The sequence below is a fragment of the Hyperolius riggenbachi genome, chromosome 3 (assembly GCF_040937935.1).
Source record: "Hyperolius riggenbachi isolate aHypRig1 chromosome 3, aHypRig1.pri, whole genome shotgun sequence".
NCBI lineage: Eukaryota > Metazoa > Chordata > Amphibia > Anura > Hyperoliidae > Hyperolius > Hyperolius riggenbachi.
This window is the reverse complement of record NC_090648.1, coordinates 340,191,588-340,210,681: the sequence shown is the minus strand read 5'-3', so window position 1 is coordinate 340,210,681 and position 19,094 is coordinate 340,191,588. Positions and strand designations below refer to the sequence as shown.

General features: G+C 46.1%; 1 protein-coding gene across 2 annotated transcripts in view; it reads left to right on the top strand.

The window, feature by feature from the left end:
• The window catches only part of STAB2 (stabilin 2), a 215,994-nt gene that overhangs the window by 91,232 nt on the left and 105,668 nt on the right, over positions 1 to 19,094 (top strand). For both annotated transcript variants that reach the window (XM_068276928.1, XM_068276927.1), the window contains 4 exons: positions 67 to 114; positions 1,889 to 2,025; positions 14,639 to 14,753; positions 18,870 to 18,947. In XM_068276928.1, the coding sequence (XP_068133029.1) occupies positions 67 to 114; positions 1,889 to 2,025; positions 14,639 to 14,753; positions 18,870 to 18,947 (378 nt within the window). The remainder of the gene's footprint in view (positions 1 to 66; positions 115 to 1,888; positions 2,026 to 14,638; positions 14,754 to 18,869; positions 18,948 to 19,094) is intronic.

The window sequence follows — 19,094 nt, the reverse complement described above, 5'->3', positions numbered from 1 at the left end:
CGCCCTGGGTGCATTTTAGCCTAGAAACTGCACTGGTTCTAATACATTCCTGTCACTGTGTTGTAGGTGCTTTCAACACTGCAAGAAGCCGCAGGATTTAACAAATGGATTGAAGTAAGTTGTAGATCTTAAATAAATTCTATATATGTCCAGTTACTTATTACTCAGGTGGTGAGTCACAATTTAAGGAAATTATTTTAACGATATAACGATCGCAAATGTCAGCTACCATTCGATCTTTACTTTTAGGATCAATATCTTAAGCTGGCCATACAGTTGTACTTGTATTATCTTAACCTCCCTGTTGTTTTGATTACGCGCAGCCGCACAGCTGCACATGGTTTTTTAAACCTAATTTTTTTTTTAATCATGTAGCTAGCCTAGCGCTAGCTACATGATAACCCCCTTCCTTCCGATTCCCACCCACCCTTCCAATCGCCGCCGGCGCCTATGCCCGACAGGACAACGGTACTTCCTTCAGGGCTTTCTCCGTCGCCATGGCGACGAACGGAATGACAGCATCGACGTCGTGACCCTCAGCGCTGCCTGGCACTGATTGGCCAGGTTGCGCACGGGGTCTGTGGGGGGGGGGAGCCCTCTTTCGCGTTGGGTAGCGGCGGATCGGCGGCGAGTGGCGGCGATCGCAGCAAACACGCAGCTAGCAAAGTGCTAGCTGCGTGTTTGAAAAAAACAATTATTCAAATCGGCCCAGCAGGGCCTGAGCGGTGACCTCCGGCGTCTCTGGGCGAGCTCAGCTCGTCCAGAACGCTAGGGAGGTTAAGATGTGTACGCACTCTATACAAAACTCTGCTGAGGTGGACCTTCATGACTGTCTTGACTAAAAATCTTTAACCTTTCTCAAATAGATCACAGTTATGGGGGGGGGGGGGGGCGCCTGTATGGATCATATTTTAGTGAAACCCCTCCACAAGTGTGAAATTCAACCTTGTTGCATTGTGGGTAATAAGAGATTTTTCCAGCCGCCAAGAAAGCAATATCTCCCTCTGTGGATAGAACGCTCAGTAAACGAACATTCCGTGCAGATCACCTGGCAGAACTAAAGTGGTCACCACCAATGTTAAATTTCACAATAAAAATCAGAAAGAGGAAAGATTATACAATGGCCAAACGGTGACTAAATAATCTATAAATGAATATTGTTAAAAATAAACAATTTTATTCATTATTTTCAATACAGGTACTTTTGGTCTTTTTTGTGAATATTTACCTACAATTCACTAAACTGCGGTATGCAGAATAAAGTCTGGAAAGTCCTACCATGCAAGGAGTAGAGCAGTATGTACTTTGCATTACCCTCTACTCATCATGTATAGGAGCTTACGCATGATATTTTGATTACCACAGTTTAGTGCTTCTACCCCAATGATAGTTTAAAAAGGTATAAATTCTAAGTCCTCTTTTGGCATAACCTTGGTCATGAAGAATTGAGCTTTGATTCATGAAATGAGTGGAGTGGACAGCTGTCTTCAATTTAAATTCTACATCTGTTAAAGACATTAAAACTCATTTTTAGGTTGAGGGCATATTCACAGTGGGATGTTGCATTGTAATGCGATGTCAAAGTCGCAACACAGAGATTTCAGAGGCAGAAGGGAGGAGGGAGGTGGAGAGAGGACCTAATTTGTCACAGGCTGAGGGCTGGAGATGCTATCAGCTTGCCTGTGTGTGATATGACAAACAAAACATGGCTGCTGTCATTGTATCACAGGAATAAATAAGCATAAACTGTTGAAGCTGTTTGCAGCTAGATTTGCTGTTTAAACTATCTAAACTTTAGATAAGATATATAGACAAGTTACTTGGTATAGTTAGTTTTTCATCTCCGATCCACTTTAATTAAACCTAAACCTGTCTATGTTTTTTACAGAGCTCATCTCTAAAATCTATGTTTTCTCAAGCGTCCAATGTCACTGTGCTAGTCCCATCACAAAAAGCATTGGAGAGCATGCAAGAAGAAGAAAAATCCTTCTGGACAAATAAGGAGCATGTGCCACAGTTGCTTAAGTAAGCCCATTACCTTCACCACATACAAAATCACACTTTGCACATTGTCGGCATTGCAAACAGCAGAAAAGCCTCCTGCACTAAATCTTTGCATACTCCAAACTGCCTATATGCATTATGGGTAGGGAAAGGGGAGATACTGCTGCTGTACTAGCTATAGTGCTAGTATATTTCAAATGCATTGCAGATACACGAAAGCCCTAGCTTACCCTCATGTATTTGTCATTGAACAGATCAGCTGAATATGGTAGGGAAGTTTCAGTGATTCCTGTGTAGGCCAAGAACACCTAAACGAGCTGTAGAGAGAGACCAGGAGCCCAATGGTGCAGTATGTTTAGGTATAAGAAAGAATGAAAGTGTGTGCAGTTATATACTCACAAAGGTGGGTTGTAGATCCTGCAACCGCCGTATAGGCCTGTGTGAAATTAATCGCCCCCACTTGGTTCTTTATGTCCTGCTGGATACTGGATGGTCTCTCTCCTATAGTTCTATACATTTTCCAGATAAACTGCAACGCTATCACCTCCAAGGGAGGTTAGAATGATATTTGGGTAAGGTGGAGGTTCCCAATGCTTATATTTCTGTTGGCGTTAAAAATAACAAAATGTAAAGAGAGGTAAGTGCTTACCTCTCCAGAAGATAAGAACACCAGTACAACTGGAGAAATATTTATTCAGAAACACAATTTAGACAACAAGTTTCACGGGTCATGGCCTGCTTCCTCAGATCAATACAAAATGCCTTAATAGCATTGGGAGTAGAGTATAGATGCCTCTGTTAGTCTAAGTTGCTGAATAGGGTGCTAGGTCATTACTCCCTTCCCATGTGTGATGCAGCCAGAGAAACTCTCTTAAAAAAAGTCCGTCATGTGACCCAGAGATCCCTGCAGAAACAGAATACAACTTGGTGTGTCTGAACCTTCATCTCTTGGTTTGGCTGGCAAGTAGAGATGGCTTGAACCTCCGATTTTCGGTTCACGAACCTCGAACGCGAACTTCCGCAAAAGTTCGGTTCGCACGAACTTTTGCGAACCGCAATAGACTTCAATGGGGAGGCGAAATTTGAAAACTAGAAACATTTATGCTGGCCAGCAAAGTGATGGAAAAGATGTTTCAAGGGATCTGAGTTTTTTCAGTGACTACAAGAGGGATTTTTTTTTTTCAAAAAGACCTACTAGTTTTTGAGAAAATCGATTTTAAAATTCTCCTTCTGATCGTGGGAAAATTAAACGCCTGCTGACTTTAGCGGTTAATAGCAAAGCCCCTTTAGAAGCTAGAAACACCAAAATTGCTGGGAATGTTAAGAAGAACAGTGGGAACAAGAGAACAAAATTTTTTTTCAAAAAGACCTTATACTTTTTGAGAAAATCGATTTTAAAATTTCAAAGAAAAAAGAGCCATTTCATTAAAAAAGATCTGATTCATTAAAAAGAACCGGATCATTCATGAACCATTAGTATAGCTTAGAAAGCGTCCTGTGCAGGACTTATAGCTGCCGGCTCCCGCTGTCTCTCCCCACCTGCCTTCACCTGTCACCCTCTCCTAGGCTGGCACCCGGTGCACCCATGGGCACCCATTTTGTGACCCTAGGCTATGACCTCTTTGGCCTAGGGGCCCCAAACTCACCAGTCCTGAGCCCTCCAAAAGTCCCTACAATGCTAGAAAATTTGCCACTGCTGAGCCATCGTCCTTTGAAAAGATTTGAGATTTTTGAAAGTGAAATAGGGAGCCCAATGAAAGCCAATGGCAAAATTCAGCACATTTGCACCCCCATAACTCTGGTTTGCAGAGATGTAGGGAACCCAACGTTGGAGTGCAAGTACAACAATATGCCTTCTACCTGCATGTGGCATGTCGTGAGCTTCAGACTTTGCTAACGGACATGGCAGGGATTTACATTCGTCACCAGTACCATTGCAAAAATAAACAGGTTTTTGTGACCACAGGATATGATGTCTTTGGGGTAGGGGCCCGAAACTCACCAGCCCTGAGCCCCCTTAAACTCCATACAAAGCCTGAAAATTTGGAGTCGCTCAGCCATACCGTTCGGCAGAAACCTGCGCTTTTGTACCCTCAAAACCTAGGCCCCAATGAAAGCCTATGGGAGATTTTAGCATTTTTGCACACCCATAACTCTGGTTTGCAGAGATGTAGGGTGTAATGTCTGATTGCGCTGCCTGGAAGCTCCCTTCCACACTGAGTAGCACGCATGCTCAGTGTGAAGGTAATGATGCTGCTGGAGATAAAATACGAAATATCTCCGCTCCCACACCTCTTACACTCCCCAAATTTTGAGGGTAGGGAGGGGACCCCCAGAACGACCTTTATGCCAAATTGCAGCCCCCGAGACCCGCTGGTTCAGGAGATAGATTAGAGAAATCTATCTCGGGAACCAGCGGGTCTCGGGGGCTGCAATTTGGTATAGAGGTAGTTCGGGAGGTCCCCTCTCTACCCTGAAAATTTGGGGAGTGTAAGAGGTGTGGAAGCGGAGATATTTAGTATTTTACCTCCAGCAGCATCATTCTATAGGAAATGTGGCCGCAGTCTCCTACTGCGCATGCGGGGCAGCGCAAATCCACAGGCAGCGTAATCAGACACAACAAGGGAACTACGGTGACCATACGTCCCGCTTTACCCGGGACGCGTCCCGCCTTCGGGGGGCGCTGTCCCAGGCTGCATGAGGTCCCGGGAAACGTCCCGCTTTTAGCAGCGGGACGTCCCGGCCTCGGGACTCTGGCCACCGTACAGTGAACTAGCCGCAGCGTCTACTAGACGCTGCGCTAGTTCATTCCCCGCATCCCCGCTCCAGCCTGCAATGTCCTCCTCCGGCAGGCACAGGCAGAGCAGGGCTACGGGAAGATGGCGTCCGGAGGCGGAGCCCTGTATTGGAGACTATTTGTCTCCAGTACAGGGCTCCGCCTCCGGACGCCATCTTGCCGTAGCCCTGCTCTGCCTGTGAGAGGCTGAGCGGGAGATTGAAGATCGTCCAGGCCAGGGGGAGCTGCACACACCAGAGGCCGGCTGCGTGAGGGGACGTCTTCTGCCAGGTGAGTAAATGCTTTTTCTTGCAGATGAAGTGTTTGCTCACATTTTGTACTGACATATTTGCCCAAATTGTGTTCATTTTGTACTGACATGTTTGCCCGCATTGCGTTTATCTTGTACTGACATGTTTGCCCGCAGTGCGTTTATCTTGTACTGACATGTTTGCCCGCAGTGTGTTTATCTTGTACTGACATGTTTGCCCTCAGTGCGTTTATCTTGTACTGACATGTTTGCCCGCAGTGCATTTATCTTGTACTGGCATGTTTGCCCGCAGTGCGTTTATCTTGTACTGACATGTTTGCCTGCAGTGCGTTTATCTTGTACTGACATGTTTGCCCGCAGTGCGTTTATCTTGTACTGACATGTTTGCCCGCAGTGCGTTTATCTTGTACTGACATGTTTGCCCGCAGTGCGTTTATCTTGTACTGACATGTTTGCCCGCAGTGCGTTTATCTTGTACTGACATGTTTGCCCGCAGTGCGTTTATCTTGTACTGACATGCTTGCCCGCCGTGCGTTCATTTTGTATTAACATGTTGCCCGCAGTGCGTTTATTTTGTACTGACATGTTTGCCCCCATTGCGTTTATTTTGTACTGACATGTTTGCCCCCATTGCGTTTATTTTATGCTGATATGTTGCCCTCAATGCGTTTATTTTGTGCTGAAATGTTGCCCGCAGTGCGTTTATCTTGTACTGACATGTTTGCCCGCAGTGCGTTTATCTTGTAAAGACATGTTTGCCCGCAGTGCGTTTATCTTGTACTGACATGTTTGCCCGCAGTGCGTTTATCTTGTACTGACATGTTTGCCCGCAGTGCGTTTATCTTGTACTGACATGCTTGCCCGCCGTGCGTTCATTTTGTATTAACATGTTGCCCGCAGTGCGTTTATTTTGTACTGACATGTTTGCCCCCATTGCGTTTATTTTGTACTGACATGTTTGCCCCCATTGCTTTTATTTTATGCTGATATGTTGCCCGCAATGCGTTTATTTTGTGCTGAAATGTTGCCCGCAATGCGTTTATTATGTGCTGAAATGTTGCCCATTGCGTTTATTTTGTGGTTTCTGGGGTAACTGTTGCTGCATTTATTATTTAATGGTCATAGTTGGCTGTGTTTGCTGCTTTGGGGTTATGGCATACTATTAACCACTTGAGGACCTAGGGCTTTCTACCCCTTAAGGACCGGCCACTTTTTTTCCATTCAGACCACTGCAGCTTTCACGGTTTATTGCTCGCTCATACAACCTACCACCTAAATGAATTTTGGCTCCTTTTCTTGTCACTAATAAAGCTTTCTTTTGGTGCTATTTGATTGCTCCTGCGATTTTTACTTTTTATTATATTCATCAAAAAAGACATGAATTTTGGCAAAAAAATGATTTTTTTTAACTTTCTGTGCTGACATTTTTCAAATAAAGTAAAATTTCTGTATACATGCAGCGCGAAAAATGTGGACAAACATGTTTTTGATAAAAAAAACCCCATTCAGTGTATATTTATTGGTTTGGGTAAAAGTTATAGCGTTTACAAACTATGGTGCAAAAAGTGAATTTTCCCATTTTCAAGCATCTCTGACTTTTCTGACCCCCTGTCATGTTTCATGAGGGGCTAGAATTCCAGGATAGTATAAATACCCCCCAAATGACCCCATTTTGGAAAGAAGACATCCCAAAGTATTCACTGAGAGGCATAGTGAGTTCATAGAAGATATTATTTTTTGTCACAAGTAAGCGGAAAATGACACTTTGTGAGAAAAAAAAAAAAAAAAAAGTTTCCATTTCTTCTAACTTGCGACAAAAAAAAATGAAATCTGCCACGGACTCACCATGCCCCTCTCTGAATACCTTGAAGGGTCTACTTTCCAAAATGGGGTCATTTGTGGGGTGTGTTTACTGTCCTGACATTTTGGTGGGTGCTAAATTGTAAGCACCCCTGTAAAGCCTAAAGGTGCTCATTGGACTTTGGACCCCTTAGCGCAGTTAGGCTGCAAAAAAGTGCCACACATGTGGTATTGCCGTACTCAGGAGAAGTAGTATAATGTGTTTTGGGGTGTATTTTTACACATACCCATGCTGGGTGGGAGAAATATCTCTGTAAATGACAATTTGTTAATTTTTATAACACACAATTGTCCATTTACAGAGATCTTTCTCCCACTCAGCATGGGTATGTGTAAAAATACACCACAAAACACATTATACTACTTCTCCTGAGTACGGCGATACCACATGTGTGGCACTTTTTTGCACCCTAACTGCGCTAAAGGGCCCAAAGTCCAATGAGTACCTTTAGGATTTCACAGGTCATTTTGAGAAATTTCGTTTCAAGACTACTCCTCACGGTTTAGGGCCCCTAAAATGCCAGGGCAGTATAGGAACCCCACAAATGACCCCATTTTAGAAAGAAGACACCCCAAGGTATTCCGTTAGGAGTATGGTGAGTTCATAGAAGATTTTATTTTTTGTCAAAAGTTAGCGGAAAATGACACTTTGTGAAAAAACACAATTAAAATCAATTTCCGCTAACTTGTGACAAAAAATAAAATCTTCTATGAACTCGCCATACTACTAACGGAATACCTTGGGGTGTCTTCTTTCTAAAATGGGGTCATTTGTGGGGTTCCTATACTGCCCTGGCATTTTAGGGGCCCTAAACCGTGAGGAGTAGTCTTGAAACGAAATTTCTCAAAATGACCTGTGAAATCCTAAAGGTACTCATTGGACTTTGGGCCCTTTAGCGCAGTTAGGGTGCAAAAAAGTGTCACACATGTGGTATCGCCGTACTCGGGAGAAGTAGTATAATGTGTTTTGGGGTGTATTTTTACACATACCCATGCTGGGTGGGAGAAATACCTCTGTAAATGGACAATTGTGTGTAAAAAAATCAAAAGATTGTCATTTACAGAGGTATTTCTCCCACCCAGCATGGGTATGTGTAAAAATACACCCCAAAACACATAATACTACTTCTCCCGAGTACGGCGATACCACATGTGTGGCACTTTTTTGCACCCTAACTGCACTAAGGGGCCCAAAGTCCAATGAGTAACTTTAGGATTTCACAGGTCATTTTTGTTTCAAGACTACTCCTCGCGGTTTAGGGCCCCTAAAATGCCAGGGCAGTATAGGAACCCCACTAATGACCCCATTTTAGAAAGAAGACACCCCAAGGTATTCCGTTAGGAGTATGGTGAGTTCATAGAAGTTTTTATTTTTTTGTCACAAGTTAGCGGACATTGATTTTAATAGTTTTTTTTCACAAAGTGTCATTTTCCGCTAACTTGTGACAAAAAATAAAATCTTCTATGAACTCACCATACTCCGTACGGAATACCTTTGGGTGTCTTCTTTCTAGAATGGGGTCATTTGTGGGGTTCCTATACTGCCCTGGCATTTTAGGGGCCCTAAACCGTGAGGAGTAGTCTTGAAACCAAATGTCGCAAAATGACCTGTGAAATCCTAAAGGTACTCATTGGACTTTGGGCCCCTTAGCGTACTTAGGGTGTAAAAAAGTGCCACACATGTGGTACCGCCGTACTCAGGAGAAGTAGTATAATGCGTTTTGGGGTGTATTTTTACACATACCCATGCTAAGTGGGAGAAATATCTCTGTAAATGACAATTGTTTAATTTTTTTACACACAATTGTCCATTTACATAGAAATTTCTCCCACCCAGTATGGGTATGTGTAAAAATACACCCCAAAACACATTATACTACTTTTCCGGAGTACGGCGGTACCACATGTGACACTTTTTTGCAGCCTAGGTGCGCTAAGGGGCCCAACGTCCTATTCACAGATCATTTTGAAGCATTTGTTTTCTAGACTACTCCTCGCGGTTTAGGGGCCCTAAAATGCCAGGGCAGTATAGGAACCCCACAAGTGACCCCATTTTAGAAAGAAGACACCCCAAGGTATTCTGTTAGGTGTATGGCGAGTTCATAGAAGATTTTATTTTTTGTCACAAGTTAGTGAAAAATGACACTTTGTGAAAAAAAACCAATAAAAATTAATTTCCGCTAACTTTTGACAAAAAATAAAATCTTCTATGAACTCGTCATACACCTAACAAAATACCTTGGGGTGTCTTTTTTTCTAAAATGGGGTCACTTGTGGGGTTCCTATACCGCCCTGGCATTTTACAGGCCCAAAACCGTGAGTAGTCTGGAAACCAAATGTCTCAAAATGACTGTTCAGGGGTATAAGCATCTGCAAATTTTGATGACAGGTGGTCTATGAGGGGGCGAATTTTGTGGAACCGGTCATAAGCAGGGTGGCCTTTTAGATGATAGGTTGTATTGGGCCTGATCTGATGGATAGGAGTGCTAGGGGGGTGACAGGAGGTGATTGATGGGTGTCTCAGGGGGTGGTTAGAGGGGAAAATAGATGCAATCAATGCACTGGGGAGGTGATCGGAAGGGGGTCTGAGGGGGATCTGAGGGTTTGGCCGAGTGATCAGGAGCCCACACGGGGCAAATTGGGGCCTGATCTGATGGGTAGGTGTGCTAGGGGGTGACAGGAGGTGATTGATGGGTGTCTCAAGGTGTGATTAGAGGGGGGAATAGATGCAAGCAATGCACTGGCGAGGTGATCAGGGCTGGGGTCTGAGGGCATTCTGAGGGTGTGGGCGGGTGATTGAGTGCCCTAGGGGCAGATAGGGGTCTAATCTGATAGGTAGCAGTGACAGGGGGTGATTGATGGGTAATTAGTGGGTGTTTAGGGTAGAGAATAGATGGAAACACTGCGCTTGGGTGGTGATCTGATGTCGGATCTGCGGGCGATCTATTGGTGTGGGTGGGTGATCAGTTTGCCCGCAAGGGGCAGGTTAGGGGCTGATTGATGGGTGGCAGTGACAGCGGGTGATTGATGGGTGGCAGTGACAGGGGGTGATTGATGGGTGGCAGTGACAGGGGGTGATTGATGGGTGATAGGTGATTGGCAGGTGATTGACAGGTGATCAGTGGGTTATTACAGGGAAGGACAGATGTAAATATTGCACTGGCGAATTGATAAGGGGGGGGTCTGAGGGCAATCTGAGCGTGTAGGCGGGTGATTGGGTGCCCGCAAGGGGCAGATTAGGGTCTGATCTGATGGGTAACAGTGACAGGTGGTGATAGGGGGTGATTGATGGGTAATTAGTGGGTGTTTAGAGGAGAGAATAGATGTAAACGCTGCGCTTGGGTGGTGATCTGATGTCGGATCTGCGGGCGATCTATTTGTGTGGGTGGGTGATCAGATTGCCCGCAAGGGGCAGGTTAGGGGCTGATTGTTGGGTGGCAGTGACAGGGGGTGATTGATGAGTGATAGGTGATTGGCAGGTTATTGACAGGTGATCAGTGGGTTATTACAGGGAAGGACAGATGTAATTAATGCACTGGCGAATTGATAAGGGGGGGGGGGGGGGTCTGAGGGCAATCTGAGCGTGTGGGCGGGTGATTGGGTGCCCGCAAGGGGCAGATTAGGGTCTGATCTGATAGGTAACAGTGACAGGGGGTGATTGATGGGTGATTGATGGGTAATTAGTGGGTGTTTAGAGAAGATAACAGATGTAAACGATACATTTGGGAGGTAATCTGACGGCGGGTTTGCGGGCGATCTAATGGTGTGGGTGGGTGATCAGATTGCCCGCAAGGGGCAGGTTAGGGGCTGATTGATGGGTGGCAGTGACAGGGGGTGATTGATGGGTGATTGACAGGTGATTGACAGGTGATTGACAGGTGATCAGGGGGATAGATGCATACAGTAAACAGGGGGGGGTGGTCTGGGGGGGGGGGTCTGGGGAGAATCTGAGGGGTGGGGGGTGATCAGGAGGGGGCAGGGAGCAGGGGGGGGGATAAAAAAAATAGCGTTGACAGATAGTGACAGGGAGTGATTGATGGGTGATTAGGGGGGTGATTGGGTGCAAACAGGGGTCTGGGGGGTGGGCAGGGGGGGGTCTGATGGGTGCTGTGGGCGATCTGGGGCAAGGGGGGTAAAAAATCAGTGTGCTTGGTGCAGACTAGGGTGGCTGCAGCCTGCCCTGGTGGTCCCTCGGACACTGGGACCACCAGGGCAGGAGGCAGCCTGTATAATACACTTTGTAAACATTACAAAGTGTATTATACACTTTGTATGCGGCGATCGTCGGGTTAACATCCCGCCGGCGCTTCCGTATGGCCGGCGGGATGTTGCGGCGGGTGAGCGGCGCCAGGCGGAGGCGGAGGATCGCGTCACGGATGACGCGATCGCTCCGCCCATGCCCCTACAAGGACCGCCGCCATTTGTCAATACGGCGGTCCTTGCGGGGTGCACTTCCCGGCCGCCAATTGTACATACGGCGGTCGGGAAGTGGTTAAATAGCATCACACGGTTTCTGCACATCTATGATGTGAATCCACGTTTGACCACATCACGGCGTAAACACTGCTTTCTTATGCCTCGCTGTTGCATCATTACGTTAGCTCCGCTCATAGAATGTCATGGCCACGCCCATTTTTCGCGTGCGCTGCAGACACCACATTTTTCACCGCATCCCCTGTTTTTCGCCGCGGCGCGTGGAGTCGCCCCCCCCCCCCCCCCCAATTCCCCCCGTCCCAGGTTGAGCCTTCAAAAATCTGGTCGCTCTAAGGGAACCCAACGTTGGAGTGCAAGTACAACAATATGTCTTCTACCTGCATGCGACATGTCGTGAGCTTCAGACTTTGCTAACGGCCATGGCGGCGATTTACGTTCGTCACCTCCATCATTGCCAAATAAACAAGCTTTTGTGACCCTAGGCTATGACCTCTTTGGCCTAGGGGCCCCAAACTCACCAGTCCCGAGCCCCCTAACAGTCCCTACAATGCTAGAAAATTTGCCACTGCTGAGCCATCGTCCTTTGAAAAGATTGAGATTTTTGAAAGTGAAATAGGGAGCCCAATGAAAGCCAACAGCAAAATTCAGCACTTTTGCACCCCTATAACTCTGGTTGGTTATCACCCCCTGACTTTAGCAGTTAATAGCAAAGGCCCCTTACATCCTAGCAACACCACATTTGCAGGATATGTTCAAAAGATAGCCGGAAACAATATTTAAAAAACAAACATTTTTATTTTTATGTGCTGAGTGTGGGAAATCTGGAAAGAAAATGACGTGGGGTCCCCCCAACTGAGCTCTCTGTAGCCCCTTGTCCCCCATGCAGGCAGGGATAGCCAGAATGCGGAGCCCTGGCCACGTGGGGCTTCACACCCTGAGCTATACCAGCCTGCATGGTCCATGGTATGGGAGGGCTCCGGGGTAGAGGGGCGTCCAAGCCTTCCCCTCTCCCCCCGAGCCCTTGTCCAATCCATGTACAAGGGGCTCTTTCCCACCTCCGGTGCCCCGGGAGGAGGTGGGGGGGGGGGTTCATGGTGGCATCTGGGAGTCCCCTTTAAGAAGGGGACCCCAGATGCCCACCACCCTCCCAGGAGAAAGGGTTAAATGAAATATAAAAACGACTAAAAAAAATCCTTTAATGTTCTTAATTAACCAGAAATACCAGTACCTTTAAAACAAGTTTCCCACGCCAATAACCTTGGTAAATAATTCCACGAATACAGTATACTCTTATCTTGCTATCTTCAATTAAGTTGATTGAAGATCTCCGCCGCCCCCCACATAGCAGAGAATGCGTCCTTTGGGATGCATAGCTGCCGGCTCCTGCTGTCTCTCCCCACCTGCCTTCACCTGTCATCCTCACCTAGGCTGGCACCCGGTGCACCGGGTGCCAGCCTAGGTGAGGGTTGACAGGTGAAGGCAGATAGGGAGAGACAGCGGGAGTCGGCAGCTATACGTCCTGCGCAGGACGCATTCTAAGCTGTACTAATGGTTCATGAATGATCCGGTTCTTTTTAATGAATCAGCTCTTTTTTAATGAAACGGCTCTTTTTTAATGAAACGGCTCTTTTTTCTTTGAAACTTTAAAATCGATTTTCTCAAAAAGTATAAGGTCTTTGTTCCCACTGTTCTTCTTAACATTTCCAGCAATTTTGGTGTTTCTAGCTTTTAAAGGGGCTTTGCTATTAACCGCTAAAGTCGTTTGGGGTTAATTTTCCCACGGTCAGAAGGAGAATTTACATTGAAGCTTTAAAATCGATTTTCTCAAAAACTATAAGGTCTTTTTGAAAAAAAAAAATTTCCTCTTGTAGTCACTGCCCTCCTCTACATACCCTGCAAATTTAGTGTTTTTACTATGTAAGGGGACTTTGCTATTAACCGCTAAAGTCGGCAGGCATTAAAGTCTATGGGAAAAATGCGACCACAAACTTTTTTTTAAAAAAAGTGTGGTTCACCGCGAACACGAACCACGGAAGTTTGGCAGCGAACCGTTCGGGCCATCTCTACTGGCCAACTTTGTAAATTCAAAATGTTCTGGTTTTATTTCTGTGTAATAAAGGTAATATAGAACTGTAGTATAAAAGAGTGAAATTAATCCTTTCCACCTTGCAGACATTTTGCAAAAAAAAGTATCAGTTTCCTTGAAATGTAATTTTTCATGCTACTTGCAGGGAAATGCACTGAAGCCAATGTGGGGTGCAAAATCATCCCCCAGCAGAGAATTGGAACCAGTCTTAAAGAGAACCCGGGGCGGGTGTCAAAAAATAAAAAACAAACATGCTGCCTGATCAAACATGTTGCCAGTTCGGAAAGCATCCATTCCCTCCTCTCCCCGCCATTCGTAGCTGCTGCAAAAAATCACTTTCAGTTTTGTGACCTTTGGGGTCACAAAGCTGGATGGAGAAGCAGCATCTGTGATCTCACATCGCTGATTGATGTGGAGGGGGCGGGGAGCAAGCAGAGGAGAGCCTGTTAGAAGGCTCTGATAGACGGGGAAGGGGCGTTTTGCAGGAATTCCTTATTCCTCATAAGTCTGTCGACATTCCGTGGGGGGGGGGGCTAGCAGGGCACAGGGGGTACTAAGAGCGGTGAGCAGGGCACACAGAGCCATGTCCTTCAGATGGGAACATGCCTTTGTGTCCCTTTTTTTGATTTTAGGCCACGGGTACTCTTTTTAAAGGGAATCTGAAGTGAGAGAGACATGGAGAATTACATATTTATCTCCTTTTAAACAATGCAAATTGCCTGGCAGTCCTTCCAATCCTCTACCTCTAATATTTATTGCCATAGACCCTAAACAAGCATGCAAATCAGGTGTTTCTGATAGAAGTCTAACCCCATTAGCTGCATGCTTGTTTCAGGTGTGTGATTCAGGCACTACTGCAGCCAAAGAGATCAGTTCCCTTTTAAACCCTCTTCGGCCCAGAAGGTCTACACTTTATATGGGATCCAGAAGTAGTACACTAGCATAAGAAAAAACAAAACTCCCAAATAAAGATATCCAGTCTTACATGCAGTTGTAAGGGGAAAAAAGAAAACTACTTTTGTAATATTTCATATCATCTTCATTTTTCATAAAAAAATATTACATTTTAGTCTAAAAATATATAAAATATTTTAAGAACACAATGCGGACTCAGATAATAATCTGTGGAATTACCATAATCTCTATGGAATTCCTGTAATCTTCCCATTGTAAGATTTGTTTACTTACGATTTTTCCTTCCCTGAAGGTATCACATATTATCAGGTGTCTACAGATCTGATGACATAAGGAACTTGTCTTCGTCCGACATGTTGGCCACATCTCTGAATAATAACTTTCTTACGTTGTCAAAGGATAGTGAGGTAAATTGTTGGAGCACATTTGAATGTTAATGGCAAGAAACCAAAACAGTAGTGTCTGTTACAATGCAACATCCCTTTGCACAGGTATTCATTTGCTTACTGTTTGGCCATTTTGATAATAATGTTACAGAGCTCATATTTCTAAACCATAAAAAAATTAAGTTTTTTTTCCACAATTTTCATTTGGTTTATTTACTGTATATTCTGGCGTATAAGACTACGTTTAACCCTTGAAAATCTTCTGAAAAGTCAGGAGTCGTCCTATACGCCAGGTGTCATTGATGCCGGGTGATACGCCCTCTCCTGTTATCACGTCTCAGATCTTGCTGCTGAGGACTGTAGTGAAGCGGCACAGGCGCACATGTGCGACATATGAGAGGCAGAGAAGGAGGTAAATAGGATACAAGGGTGAGCCAGAAGGGGGAAAGAGGCGTGTTTTATGGGCACAGCACAATCTATTCTTCCATACAGCTCTGATAAACAGGGAGAGAGCTGTATGGAGAGGGAGATTTGAACAATCCAACCAGTCAATCGCCTATATACTGGGTACCACATACAGTACAGCACCAGTATCTGTTTATCCATAGCGCAAGTATATGATCATGGGCGTCCGCAGAAAATTTTCCGGGGGGGTGGGGGCAAAAATGGGTGGGGGGGGTCATAGTCATGCTATGTGCACCGCGCTGAAAAATAGGCGTGGCCATGAACCACTATGTGGGTGTGGTCACAGGTGGAGCCAAATTTATATGAACTTAGCAATGGTGGGACATTAGACTAGGGCTATGGTAAAGGTTAGATTGTGAGTGCCTCCGACATAGGTGCCCCCCAGTTTAGGTAGTGACAGAGAAACTTAAGCCACACCCCAGATTTTGCAGGAGTGGGTGGGAGAGGGTGACAATGGGCAGGAGGGAGGTTGCCAGTGGGTAGAAGGAGGGTGAGAGAGAGAGAGACAGCAAAAAAGCAGAGAGAGAGAGCAGAAAGGCAGAAAGAGAGAGAGACAGCAGAAAGACAGAGAGATAAAGACAGCAGAAAGACAGAGAGATATTGACAGCAGAAAGACAGAGCGAGAGAGACAGCAGAAAGGCAGAGAGAGCAGAAAGGCAGAGAGAGCAGAAAGGCAGAGAGAGAGCAGAAAGGCAGCGAGAGAGAGTGAGACAGCAGAAAGGCAGAGAGATAGAGCGACAGCAGAAAGGCAGAGAGAGAGAGAGAGCAGAAAGGCAGAGAGAAAGAGAGAGTGAGAGACAGCAGAAAGGCAGAGAGAGAGAGAGCAAGCAGAAAGGCAGAGAGAGAGAGAGACAGCAGAAAGGCAGAGAGAGCAGAAAGGCAGAGAGAGAGAGAGAGCAGAAAGGCAGAGAGAGAGAGTGAGAGACAGCAGAAAGGCAGAGAGATAGAGCGACAGCAGAAAGACAGAGAGAGAGCGACAGCAGAAAGACAGAGAGAGAGAGACAGCAGAAAGACAGAGAGAGAGAGACAGCAGAAAGACAGAGAGAGAGAGACAGCAGAAAGACAGAGAGAGAGAGAGAGAGCAGAAAGGCAGAGAGAGAGAGCAGAAAGGCAGAGAGAGAGAGCGAGCATAAAGGCAGAGAGAGAGAGAGAGTGAGAGACAGAGCAACAGCAGAAAGGCAGAGAGAGAGAGAGCAAGCAGAAAGGCAGAGAGAGAGAGAGCAAGCAGAAAGGCAGAGATAGAGAGAGAGACAGCAGAAAGGCAGAGAGAGAAGGCAGAGAGAGACAGCAGAGGGAGGAGAGAGGGCACAGAACGGGAGGGAGAGACAGCAGAAATGCAAAGAGAGAGACAGCATAGAAGCAGAGAGAGAAAGAGAGCAGAAAGGGTGAGAGAGAGACAGCATAGACGCAGAGAGAGAGCGGAGAGAGAGAGAGAGCACAGAAAGGCAGAGAGAGAGAGCAGAAAGGCAGAGAGAGAGACCGCAGAGAGAGAGAGAGTTGAGAGGCAGAGAAAGAGAGACAGCAGAAAGGCAGAGAGAAAGAGACAGCAGAAAGAAAGAAACAGCAGAAAGGCAGAGAGAGAGAGTGACAGCAGAAAGGGACATCAGAAAGGCAGAGAGAGTATAGTTACCCCCAGTATAGCTAGCATAGTTGCCCCCAGTACAGTTAGTATAGTTGCCCCCAGTATAGCTAGTATAGTTGCCCCCAGTGTAGGTAGTGTAGTTGCCACAGTATTAGTATAGTTGCCCCCAGGATAACTACTATAGTTGCCCCCAGTGTAGGTAGTATAGTCATCCCCTGTATAGCTAGTATATTTGCCCCATATTAGTATAGTTGCCCCCAGTGTAGGTAGTATAGTCGCCCCCAGTATAGCATAGTTGCCCCCAGTATGGGGGAAGCCTGGAAGGAGGGACAGCGGCAGGGAAGGGGGGCCAGACTCCCTCACCTTCCTCACCTGGATCCCCTCTCTCTGGCGCTTCCCCCCTCCAAATTAGCAGTGGCAAACAGAATCGAGCATCAGTGGGCGGAGAGGAACTGCCCACCCTCTTCCTGCATTCCAGGCGATGGCGCGCAGCGTCATTGTCACGTGACACTGGTCTCCGACTTCTCCGCCGCTCACTGTGCTTCCGCTAATCAGGAAGCACAGATCGGTGAAGAAGGCGGTGACCAGTGTCACGTGACGATGGCACTGCATACCATTGCCTGGAACGCAGGAAAAAGGTGAGTAATTCCTCTCCGCCCGCTGATGCCCACTTCTGTTTGCCGCTTCTAATTTGGAGGGGGGAAGCGCCAGAAGGAGGAGATCCAGGTGAGGGAGGTGGGGGGGTCTGGAACCCCTCCAAGCCGCTGTCCCCACTGCCCCTCCTTTTGTGTTGCTTCCTCCTCCTGCGGGTTCGAGTGGCTGGGGGGGGGGGAGCAGCTGGCCGGGGGGGGGGGGGTTGGAGGGCGCATGCCCCATTTTGCCCAATGTGCAGATGCCCATGTATATGATGTTTTTTTTTAATTATTTGTTGTACATTGGAAGAGTGGTAGTCTTATACGGTGAGTATATCCCAAACTCTCTATATTTTAACTGGATACGTTGAGGGGTCGTCATATACGCCGGAATATACGGTATTTGTAAGACTTTCCAATGTATGGTACAGTGGAAATGCTGATAGCATATGCTCACTTGGTGGAAAAATCTAATAATAAAAATTTAATAATACATCTTTACATGATTCAGGTAATTTTTAACAGCATATTTTAAGTCTGCACTGTGGATAAATTCAGAGGCTGTCATTACTGACTGTGTTTGTTTTTTTATAGCTTATAAAGTCTTGACACTCGTTTTGATTTATTTATTTTTTTATCCATGACTCAGATATCCTAATTTGGGTTTTGCAGAATCTTCACACATTAATACTTTTTAGTTTGCATGCGGTGTTATACATATTTAAATGTGTACATGCATTTTTAAGCTGAATCTTGAAGAAACAGCTTGGTACTCTTTTTCGCGCTGTCTCCCCGCTGTCACCCATCTCAGCTCACTCGCACTGCAAGTCTCTATGACTTTGATTTCATTGGCTCCTGGCCGTGTCTATCAATGTAAGCAACTCCCATAGGCTTACATTAATAGACATGGTCAGGAGCCAATGAAAGTGACTCCTGACCGGCTCACAGGAATTCTGTCATCATAGAGAAGGCAGAGTGGGTGGCCCAGGTCCCTGACGTGCGGTGGTGAGGGCGGTTGCTGCGGGTATGTGCGGGAGGGCGGTTGCTGCGGGTATGTGCGGAGATTCGTCGGAATTCTGTATTTTCTGTACCAGCAGTCTCTGGTCCTTAAAGGAGTTATCAGACAATGTAAAAAAAAAAGCTTTACTCACCTGGGGCTTTCTCCATCCCCTTGCAGCCGACTGTCCCACACTGACCGCTCCACTCTCCGCCGCCATCCCGGTCTCCGGCCGACCCAGAGGTCATCCTTACTGCGCCTGCGTGAAGCGCCGCTGTCAATCATGGCCACGTGGTCCACGGCGTACTGTGCAGGCATATTGTGCAGAAAACCAGAACAATTTTGCTATCTAAAAACTAGTAAAGCCAAAAGTGTCCAGACAACTATGCAGGGAAAAGTTCACTTATTTTGAGAATGGACTTGCTAAAAAGAAATGTAAAGATGTTTTTTATTTTTTTCAGAATGTTACTATTGGCGGTGCAAAGTTTGTTGTTGGCGATATAGTAGCTACAAATGGAGTAGTGCATCTTATTGACAAGGTAAGTACCAATAATGCTACATTCAGGTGCCGATCTGTAGTTTAGCCTACCAGACAGCATAGGGATATCCCCCAGAAGTAGTGAGCATGGATTAAATGAGCCAGTAAACACAGCCAGCCACTAATTCCAATAATCAGGACTCTGATG